This window comes from Sparus aurata, chromosome 17 (assembly GCF_900880675.1).
Source record: "Sparus aurata chromosome 17, fSpaAur1.1, whole genome shotgun sequence".
In the NCBI taxonomy this organism is placed as follows: Eukaryota; Metazoa; Chordata; class Actinopteri; order Spariformes; family Sparidae; genus Sparus; species Sparus aurata.
Genome location: NC_044203.1, coordinates 29,343,629 through 29,355,195, shown reverse-complemented (window position 1 = coordinate 29,355,195; position 11,567 = coordinate 29,343,629). Strand labels below are relative to the sequence as shown.

The window sequence follows — 11,567 nt, the reverse complement described above, 5'->3', positions numbered from 1 at the left end:
GAAAGGACTGGAGAAAATGTAAGTCATGATAACTTCAATATGATGCATATCGAATCATTATTTATTTTTGAATACAAAACTAAATTCCAGAACCATGAAGTCACTTGACATCATGATATCTAAAAGACAGAAAGAAAGCAAAACACTGAAACTTTGTGAAAACTGTTGTGAAAGGTTCATTTCGATTCAGCACCTTGGAACATTTTAACATTGACGGTTTATTAGGGTTTTGGAAATTTGGTTACTGTTGAATATATTAGTTGCCTTGATACTGCATATTAAGTAGATAAATATAGACACAATGTGTTTGTCACTTTTGCCTTCCACATACGTGATAGCTTCCTTTTTTTCCCTTCGATCATTATTTCGTTGCAGTTGGTAGGACAGGCTAGAGGTCAGAAACCTCTCCAGGTATAACTACGGTATTTTTTTCCTCATATAAGGTGCCAAAGACAGTTACAGTTACTATGTTACTTTGTTTGGTCATGTAACGTTGTTTTGTGGGACATTTTCTTTATTTTGTTGAGTGAAGGACATTCGTAGCTATCAGACTGTCAGACCGACAAGCCCTCAATACGCAACGCCGGCTTATCTACTGACTCTTTGTCACATTTCTGGCTGAATAACAGTGTCTGTCACCAGCAAAAAACTTTGACTCATCAAGTGTTGTTGAAAAAAATCCCCACGACCGTCAGCCCTCCAGACCGAGACTTCAGTGAACTTCCCCCCAGAAAACAGCCTCCGTTCCCGCAAGTGACAGAGTCAGACACAATGGTTGGTCTTTAAGGCGGAGATGCTTCGCTTTGTGTGAACAACCAACGGCGGAGAATTGGCGAACTGCCGCTGCAGCGTGTGTGTGGACTGCTGTTATCAATTTTGTTGATTATCTCCATCATCATCGAGTCCCGAAGCAGATGGATTCAGCATCGAATTCTATGAATGTTTTCAGGATAGACTGATTCCATTCCTTATTATACTATTCAATGATATAATCAAAGCTGAATCCATGCCAATAACTATGCACACAGCTGTCATCACATCAATACCAAATCCTGGAAAAGATCATACGCAAATGAGCAAATATAGACCACTTAGCTTACTTAACAATGACTACAAGCTCTTTGCAAAAATACTTGCAATGCAACTTGAGAGTGTGGTTCCCTCGCTTGTCCATTTTGAACAAGTAGGTTTTGTTAAGGGCCGATCTGCCGCAAACGACATAAAAAGATTCTTTCATGTCATGAACATGCTGAAAAAGCATTTCATCGGATCGAATGGCCGTACCTGTTCTACACATTAGAGAAATACGTCCTTGGTCCTGTGTGTATGCAGTGGATTCGTGCACTTTATTACAAACCTCTTGCCCATGTAAAAACTAATGGTATTGTAAACCAGAATAAAATAATATGTTTTCCTATATTCAAAAACATATTTGCACTTAATGATACTGTTTTCTTACGGTATCTACAGATCAAATCAATTCGGAAGGAATACGTAACAAAAGGAATATCACTTGCTTCAGATGTGGACACAGATAATAAACTGAAAGAAATCATAAAAAATCAAGGCACAGAATCTAAATTATATAGGTTTATTCATACCTCTTCCTGTAACATCTTGGATAAAACTAAAGCACAGTGGGAACAGGCTTTGGGGAAAAACCTAACAACAGAGCAATGAGGAACTATAATGCAACGCACAAATTATTTATCAAAATGTATTAGGTACAAACTTATACAGATGAACATTTTGCACCGAGCATATATAACACCACAGAGGCTGCATAAAATGAACCCAGATACATCTGACTTATGTTGGCACTGTAGAGAGAGTGGATCTCTGATACATTTGTCATGGCTATGTCCACAAATAAAACAACTCTGGGCCGGAGTGCAAAATATTCTATGCTCAATCCTAAGTGTCGATGTATCTATTTGCCCAGAAGTGTCTGTTGGGCCTGAAACTGGACGGAGTGGAATCCAAAGTAATTGCAACACCTGTTATCATTGGCTTTTCTTTCTGTAAAAAGGATCATTCTGATGAGCTGGAAAATAAGAAAACCAAATTGTTTTTGTCTAGATCACTGGCTAAAGGATTTTATAGATCTAATAATGATGGAGCAAGCAGCCATTCCCCTGCTGGAATCCTACAGGGATAAAGGAATAAACAATTTATGGACTTCTGTTCGGGAATATGTAGAGGAAAGACAATAAAAAAGCATTAGGCTCCGTATTTTCCTTTTTTCCTTCCTTGAGAAGAATGAAATTCTGATTTAATACTCATCGAGAAATAAATTAATATCTTTTTGAAATGTAATTAATATGTGCTCCCCTGACGCATGTACTGTTACTGTTGCGTTTGTATTGTCTGCATTGTTTTATATCATTATTAATAATTTTGATTGATTTCCCTTATGTCTATATGTATGCTGCATAGACATTCCCTCATGACATTTTGATAACACCTTGTAGAATCTAATTTTGTTGTCATTCATTTGAGTTTCAGAGTCTAAGAATCCCTAACAGGCTTCTTGGGAGCCTTTCCCACATTGACATCGACAAAATATAATCAAATAATGAAAGATGAAATGTACTAAAGATGTGAATTGTTCCATGTGTGTTCTCCAGAGTTTCTGCCTCTCCTGACACACAGAGATGGCTGCAGCTCTGACTGTCCTCCTCATTGGCTGTCTGCTGCAAAGTGAGTTGAAGTTCATTCACCAACACAGGCTTCAGCAAAGTTAATGTAGTTTCTGGGCTGTCTTCATCAAAGGTGTCGGTGTGTAGTATGTTGATAACTGATTCTGCGGAGGCAAGGCTGGTGGAATGTTAGAGCAATCTTTATTGAAAACAAATCTCTTTGCCAGCGTCCATCCAGGCACAGCTGCTACCTGGGTTTCCCAAATTTATGACAAAGTTCTGCCCAATGCTTTGCCCTCTGCTCTATCAGAAATCCTATCGCCTTCGATCTAGGAAAATCTACAAAGTGCCACCCCCCTTCTCCACTTGTGCGGGTCTTTTTATCACTCGCATCGTCCCACTTCTTCCAATTGGTCACATTGGTGGATTGAGGGTCCATCTATCCAATAGTAGAGTGACAAGTTAACCTGCCTCTTTCTGTACATTATCTAACTTCACTGAGGTCACTTCTTGGAACTTACGGCCTAAAATGGACCAAATTGTCTCTTCATGCTTATATGGAAATCTATACCTTGCTTATATGGAAATGTATACCTTAAGTCAGCTCTCAACAACTAGTATGAGAGATAAATTCAGCTTTAATGCTCCATATGGTCCTGTCCTCCAGCTAAACTTTAACGCACACACACAGAGCTGTTTAATTGCTCCGGGGCCCCTAGATATGTAAACATCATATCGGCCACCTCTCTTCCCTCACAGTAAGGCAAAACAACTATCACTATCAAAGCTTAGCTCTGAATGTGTAAGTGTGCAGATACCTCATTAACACACAGTGAGCTACAAAAGTCTTCAGCTGCTTCTTGCTCTTTATTCTAATGGGTGTACAATTTTCCTTTCTTCAAACACTGAGAGAAAAAGCAATGTGAAAACAAATTTCTATTTATTCAAATGTCCTCCTGTTACTGTAAAGCAGTTTTCACTTGAACATATTCAAAGATTTGTGTCTTGTGTTTCAGCTGCCCTGTGTGGACACTTCGAGACCTTCATGCCACAGACTATAGAGGTTCTGAGTGGATCCTGTGTGACCATCCCCTGCTCCTTTGATGTAGAGACCGGATTTGACTCAAACATTGATGGAACATGTAGAGCAATGTGGAAATCTGATCAGACTTTTGTGTTTGACAGCAGTAATCCACAATCAAGTGAAATACAAGGAGAACTGAAAGGAGACTTAACAAGAAAAGACTGCAGCACAACCCTGAACAACATGAGACCTGAGCACAGCAAAGAATATTGCTTAAGAGTGGAATGTAATAACTTCAGACATAGTTTTCATGACCAGAAGTTGCGCATTTCAGTCACAGGTAGGTTTTACAGTCCATTTACCAACACTTAAGTCATCAGATACTTTCTAGAGCTGCTGTGACCTTGTGTTGCATTTACTGCATTTTGCAAATAAAATAAAGATGAAGAGTAATGATTACTGTTTATTTATTGACTGGTTCAAATGTACTTTCCCACCAGATGTTCCACCCACACCGACTCTGACTCCGTCCACACTGAAGGTGGAGGAGGGAACCTCAGTGAGTTTGAAGTGCTCTGCTCCAGCTCCCTGTCTGTCTCATCCTCCAGCTCTGACATGGACCTCCAGCCTGGGTCACATTCAGGAGTCACTGCAGGAGAATCAGGACAGAACTAAAGTCCAGACCTCTGTTCTGACCTTCACTGCTTCTCGCCTTCATCATGGAAAGGAAATCTCCTGTACTGCAGTCTACAACAAACAAGATGGCAGCTCTCAGTCATCTGTTAGGACAAGTTTGACAGCTGATATTTCATGTGAGTTTGTACTGTATTGAAATTCATCATCATTTTACACATTAATTAGTTACTGAGATTTGGTTCAAAGATTTTTGTCTTGTGTTTCAGGGTCTGCACAGTTTATAACCTTCATGCCACAGACTATAGAGGTTCTGAGTGGATCCTGTGTGACCATCCCCTGCTCCTTTGATGTAGAGGACAAATATAAATCAAATGTGGATGAAACATGTAGAGCACTGTGGAGTAATGATGAAGGGACTGTTGTGTTTGACAGCAGGACTCCACAAACTAGAGGACATTTGACAGGAAACTTAAGAAACAGAGACTGCACCACAACCCTGAACAACATGAGACCTGAGAACAGCAAGAAGTATTTTTTCGGACTTGAATGTGACAATGGCCTTAAATACGATTTTAAAACAAGACAAGTGGACATTTTAGTCAAAGGTAGGTTTTAAAGTCAATTTTATTATACTTTAGTCAACAGCTCCTTGTAGAACTGCTTTGACCTTATTTTGCTTTTAGTGTATTTTCTAAGTAAAATAAAGATGTAAAGTAATGATTACTGTTTATTTATTGATTGATCCAAATACTTTCCCACCAGATGATCCACCCACACCGACTCTGACTCCGTCCACACTGAAGGTGGAGGAGGGAACCTCAGTGAGTTTGAAGTGCTCTGCTCCAGCTCCCTGTCTGTCTCATCCTCCAGCTCTGACATGGACCTCCAGCCTGGGTCACATTCAGGAGTCACTGCAGGAGAATCTGGACGGAACTAAAGTCCAGACCTCTGTTCTGACCTTCACTGCTTCTCACCTTCATCATGGAAAGGAAATCTCCTGTACTGCAGTCTACAACAAACAAGATGGCAGCACTCAGTCAGTTAGCACAAGTTTGACAGCTGATATTTCATGTGAGTTAATTTGTCCTCTGTTGCATTTCATAATAATTTTAAACATTATTATTGATCTATTTTTTCTTATCTTCTTTGACTTAGTTGGAATCAGGGCTGAAACAGTTAATTAAACAGTCCAATAATACATTAGTCAATCAGGGTGCTCTTATCATGACTTTTGGGGCTGATCACCAATCACTAATTGATGGAGGCATATTGGCAGATGCTGATCATCAGTCAAAAGAATGCTTCTTTACCTTATTATCACCTCTAGGTGTCAGTTATTAGTGGCATAATAACAGCACCATTAAAATGTTGAAGAAATAATTTGGATTTTTTTTTCTTGATAACATAATAATACAAATATTTTACACATAATTAAATCTGTAAAAACAGAATTAATTAATACTTGTGTTAAAAAGATTTAGGGAAACATTCTGTGTGTCAGTCTGAGTTCTTTCAGTCTTTGTACCATGAAGCCACGACTCCACCACCTGGTCACTGCTGGTATCTGCTTACATGTCTGAACACAGTTTGGTAAAAATGATGTTAAGTATCTGTAACTCTAAACTCAAAGTACTTCTACCTCCAACTGTACTCAGCTGAAATACTGTTACTGTAAACATGTTGTGTTGTCACTAAACAACACTTCACTGTTTAACACTTCATGTTCTTTAAATAGAAACTTTCAGCTCTACTGAGTGTTTCACTCTGCTGTTAGCTCTGTTAGCTTTTAGCTCTGTTAGCTGTTGACGCTGTTAGCTGTTAGCTCTGTTAGCCAAACACAGCAGTAGGACTCTACTTCTCACCGGCTGCTAACAGCTAACAGCTCTTTTCCTGCTGACTTCGATTGACAGTCCCCTCTTGGTTCAACAGGTTTTTAATAGGTTTACTAGGTCCTACCACCAAGTCCTTTGTGACTGATCACAGTACAGTAGGCTACTTAAAAACAAATACTTGATGGCAACAATCAGTGGCCGATCAAACGCATCTTTTGTATCCATCAACAGAAACAGACATAAGACAGAAAATAGAATCGTCAACAATTGTAATGAGTAACTCATCGAAAGTATTTTTTCTGAAAGAGTAACTTCAAAAAACTGCAATCAATATTTCCTTCATAATGATGAGTCCAAGTCTAAACAAATCTACAAAACAAAGGAGTGTGAGGACAAAACAGGAGCTTTGCAGTCATTTTGGGTCATTTTATGAATAAAGTCCTCATGCTGAGATTTTACCAAAGCAGCCCAACAGTAAAATGTTGTGTAAAGCATTATTCACTTGTTATTCAAAGATTTGTGTCTTGTGTTTCAGGGTCTGCACAGTTTATGACCTTCATGCCACAGACTATAGAGGTTCTGAGTGGATCCTGTGTGACCATCCCCTGCTCCTTTGGCATAGAGGACAAATATAAATCAAAAGTGGATGAAACATGTAAAGCACTGTGGAAATCTGATCAGACTGTTGTGTTTGACAGCAGGAATCCACAAACTAGAGGACATTTGACAGGAAACTTAAGAAACAGAGACTGCACCACAACCCTGAACAACATGAGACCTGAGAACAGCAAGAATTATTTTTTCAGACTTGCATGTGAAGGTTTGCTATATAATTTCTTTCAAACACAGCTGCACATTTCAGTCAAAGGTAAGTTTTAAAGTCCATCTTCTTATACTTCAGTCAACAGCTCCTTGTAGAACTGCTTTGACTTTATTTTGCTTTTATTGTATTTTGTAAATAAAATAAAGATGAAGAGTAATGATTACTGTTTATTTATTGATTGGTCCAAATGTACTTTCCCACCAGATGTTCCACCCACACCGACTCTGACTCCGTCCACACTGAAGGTGGAGGAGGGAACCTCAGTGAGTTTGAAGTGCTCTGCTCCAGCTCCCTGTCTGTCTCATCCTCCAGCTCTGACATGGAGCTCCAGCCTGGGTCACATTCAGGAGTCACTGCAGGAGAATCTGGACAGAACTCAAGTCCAGACCTCTGTTCTGACCTTCACTGCTTCTCACCTTCATCATGGAAAGGAAATCTCCTGTACTGCAGTCTACAACAAACAAGATGGCAGCACTCAGTCAGTTAGCACAAGTTTGAAAGTTGATATTTCAGGTGAGTTAATTTGTCCTCTGCTGAAATTCATCATAATTATAAACTGATCTCTTGTCTCTTAGTTTTCATGACTTTGTCTGAATCAGGGATGAAACAATTATTCTAATAATGCTCAAGTTGACCAACTCAAAATATTAGGTTTTTCAGCTTTTTTTCTCTTTTATAACATTGTAAATTAAACGTCTGGGTTTTGGACTGTTGGTCAGACAAGAGGCTATCTGAAACCACTGTGGTCCTGGCTGTCCTCCATCGCTTACATTATAGGACAATATTTCCCAGTAAATGTAGAAGAGAAAATTTAGAATTTTAGAAATTATTTACTTACCACATCTGGTAGATTGGAAGTATTCAAACTATTTTTCCAAAATGTCTAATGCCGACATAATATATAAGCAATTATGTTAATGCTTTTAAAACACATTTGCATAGGATTCCTAACAGTCCAAAAGGTGAGTTGAAGTTCAGAAACAGCAAGAAGTCTTGTTGCGGTTGTAGTTTACTATGAAGTTTATGTTCCAGAAGCTTGAAATTCAGGTTTCAACAGCACAAGTGAAGTAAATGTAAAGGGTCTGTCTGTGAAAGATTGTGTTCTGTCCCTTTAATTGATCCTTTCTTTGGTCGAGTTATCAAATTGGAGTGGGCAGGATCCACATCACAAGAGAAAAAATGAAACGATTTTAAACTGCAAAGCATATTGGGGGTCAATTTTTTTGGGGGGAAAATGGGGCATTATCTGTATTTATTTAATTGTAAATATGTGATAACATTACAAATATAAATAATACAAATAATTCAACTTTTTTCAGATCCACCAAAAAACACAACAGTGTCAGTCCGTCCCTCTGGTCCAGTAGCAGAGAACAGCAGAGTTACTCTGACATGCAGCAGTACTGCCAACCCTGCAGTAAGGAGCTACACCTGGTACAGAGCTGACGGAGGCCAGGAGACTGTCATGGGGACTGGACGTGTTTTCAACATTAAAGCTTCCAGAGACAGTGGTCCTTTTTTCTGCGAGGCAGAAAATGCTATTGGAGCTGGACGTTCCAACATCAGTCAAATAGATGTTCAGTGTAAGTATCACAAGTGGACTTTGGTGTCTGATGTGAACTGCCACCTGGATCTTTTTCCCTTTGTCCACCGACTCCTGGTCACAAACTTTAATCAATTCCGTGTCGATGTTACTAGTCGACCCAGTGGTGACCATAACCCAACAACAACATAACAACATAACCCTTGGCTAAAATAGCTGCAATCAATTTATTTACAAATATATTTACACAGATCACTGAATGAGCACAATAAAGCACTCAATGTGTTTCAACTAATTTTCTTCACTCGCAAAGTTTTAACTATCACCTTGTTATATCATTACATCTGGTCAAACTTGATCAAACATGACTTTAGCTGACTCATGTCTGTCTTCTCTGTGATCATCACAGTTGCTCCACAGATCCTGTCCTCATATGACTGCATTCAAACTGCAGACCAGCTCAACTGTTCCTGTGAGACTGTGGGGAATCCTCCTCCTGCTCTACAGTGGTATTTGGATGGGATACCTGTCAATCACTCTGACAGGTTTGCCATCAGCAGTGAGCCTCTAAACGTCTCAGGTCTGAGCAGCAGCATCACTGTGAGTCAACCACAACAGAGGGATCTTTCCACTTTGCTCTGCAACAGCTCCAACTCCCTGGGATCAACTACTCAGAGATTTTTTGTCTACAGCCTCGAGCCTCACGGTTTGTCTTTGTGCTCAATACAAGTTCTGTTGATTAATTAGAAATTATAATTTTTGTTGTATTTCTATTATACTCATATATTTACTCAGCTTATGACTTCACATATAAACACTGTAGTATTTCCTCCATTATTACTTAAAATCTAGAATCTAAGATGTACTGTTGTGAACGATGCACGGTAGAACTGGACCCAAATGCAAGACACGATACACAAAGTCAAATTGAATGTGATTTGATGTGCAACCAATAACCAGAACAAAGTTTGCGGGGGTTGGGGAGAGGTGGCGTGTTCTGGGATCCCAGTGATGGGTGGTGGTTGGTGGTGAGCTCTCCAGTGCGTGCCCAGTGAATCAGAGTGGTGTCCCTCCACGTGGCAATGCCGTCCTCTGAGTGAACAAACAAATAATCCTGAACAGGGCTGGCAGGTGACTAGCAAGCAGGCAGGTGGAATGGTTTAAGCAAGCAAATGAAGTGAACTATGACAAAAAAGAACAGAAGGGAGGGTTAGCTGCACAAGCTAAGGTCACTGGAAAAACAACAGACTTAAAGGAGCCAGGATCTCTACAATAGTACCGCTCTTGCTGACTGAATGATCTGACGACCAGTGAATCTAAAGCCGGTCTTCTTATACTTGGGGGAGGGGGGTGATTAGTGCTGACGATTTCCACCTGGCTGCAACCTGCAGGGAGATAGCCACGCCTACCAACTCACATAGAGAGACAGACACAGAGCAGGGGAAAAAAACATCCAGGATCACACACAGGGGAAAACAGACAATGACACAAGAGGGAAGAGGAGGGCTGCCATGATGCCATCATGACACTTACCCTGAATACTCATTTCTTCTGCCTTGCTAATAATTGTAAAATGTATCACAGGCTATGCATACAGGATAACTGAGCCACTGTTGAATAAAAGTAACCCTCAACAGTGATCTGATGAGTGTTATGTTATCTCCTCTGACAGGTCCTGAACAGTATCTTGGACCGTACAGCGGACTTCTTCTCTTGGCTGTTGCTGGTGTATCTCTCTGTGTGAACGTCTTGTTCACAATCTACGTGGTGTTCCTTTGGTATGATGTTACAATAGACTATATAGATTTTGTTGAAAGCTCTGCTGATTAGGAGAAGGATGGTCCATAGAAGACAGAAATTAACAAGTATATGTATGTTTCTCTTTTTTCTTAAAAGCAAAGTAAGAAAGAGTGTGAAGCCAAAAGAAGAGGACAGAACCTACATGTCACAGGAGTGTAGAGACCTGTCTCCAGTGTATGATGTCATCGGCCAAACTCCAAAATGACCACATCAGCTTCCTCCGACGATGAACCTGATACTTATCAGATAACATAATGAAAGGTTTTATTGCTTTTGTCATACTTCATACTTTGTTACTCTGCTCTTTTATGAAATGCTTCAAATTCACACTTAGTTATGAGTGTTTATGAATATTTAGTTTCTGTGGAGAAACATTCACGAAACATTACAAGTATAAAATGTAATTCAAATGAATACTTTCTCTATGAAAACTTTCATGTGAAATTTTGTCAAGTCTGTTTTAAACTTCATCGTAGTGTGCTTGATTGCACTACATTTTAATGTTCGAGGTGGTGAGGTTTTCACTTTTGTTGGACTTGAAGCTCTGCTGGTCTGGAGAAGTAAGTTTAGTGAGCCTTGTTTTTGGTGGTTAATTTCGCTTTTTTGCTGGACCCCGTTCACTGCAGTACACAGCTGAGCCTCTGGGCTGGAGCAGCTCTCTACTTCTCCAAACTGAGGCTGCGCTGATTGGTGATTACGGTAGGAAACAGATCGACTATAGATATGTACTTTATATGATCCCACTTCAAAAAAACCGAACTATCCCTTTAAAAGCATAATTCCAAAGAATCGTGCACTTTGTGATAAAAGCATGAAATTTGGTGCACATATAGCCAAAGACAGTCCCAAATTTTCAATTTGGAAGCCATTTTTCAAAATTGCCGCCTTTGACTACCATTTCCATGTGAATTTTCTTTTGTGTGTTGATTATAATATGATATTAATGATATAGTTAGCTACATTTATTTACCTCATTGGAGTTTGTACATCAATGATACAAATACATTTAAAGATGGCTGTTATTTTTCAAGATGGCTGCCATGACTGGTTTGAAAATTGTTACTGCTTCAAAGTTGCATGGATTCCTGTGATATGAATGATATTGGGGTCAAATCACACATTTTTATGATAAGGAATTCAGGTGGCAACTTTTAGTATGTAGCCATTGCCTTTGTTAGATGGATTGACTGCACATTGTGCCTCTTTGCAAATAACTTCCTCCTAGCTTGGTCTATGTTTGTGGATGTGCTGGTTCGATCATAGAGCAGGA

At 39.5% G+C, this 11,567-nt stretch overlaps 1 protein-coding gene across 1 annotated transcript in view; it reads left to right on the top strand.

Annotated features, from left to right (window-relative positions):
- LOC115566895 (vascular cell adhesion protein 1-like) overlaps positions 1–11,567 on the top strand; it is a 43,832-nt gene continuing 32,265 nt past the window's right edge. The window contains exons 1-11 of the mRNA XM_030392951.1: positions 1–18; positions 2,628–2,700; positions 3,656–4,003; positions 4,164–4,475; positions 4,566–4,904; positions 5,062–5,370; positions 6,667–6,999; positions 7,159–7,467; positions 8,274–8,537; positions 8,907–9,203; positions 10,170–10,275. Coding sequence (XP_030248811.1) covers positions 2,655–2,700; positions 3,656–4,003; positions 4,164–4,475; positions 4,566–4,904; positions 5,062–5,370; positions 6,667–6,999; positions 7,159–7,467; positions 8,274–8,537; positions 8,907–9,203; positions 10,170–10,275 — 2,663 coding nt within the window. The 5' untranslated portion in view covers positions 1–18; positions 2,628–2,654. The remainder of the gene's footprint in view (positions 19–2,627; positions 2,701–3,655; positions 4,004–4,163; positions 4,476–4,565; positions 4,905–5,061; positions 5,371–6,666; positions 7,000–7,158; positions 7,468–8,273; positions 8,538–8,906; positions 9,204–10,169; positions 10,276–11,567) is intronic.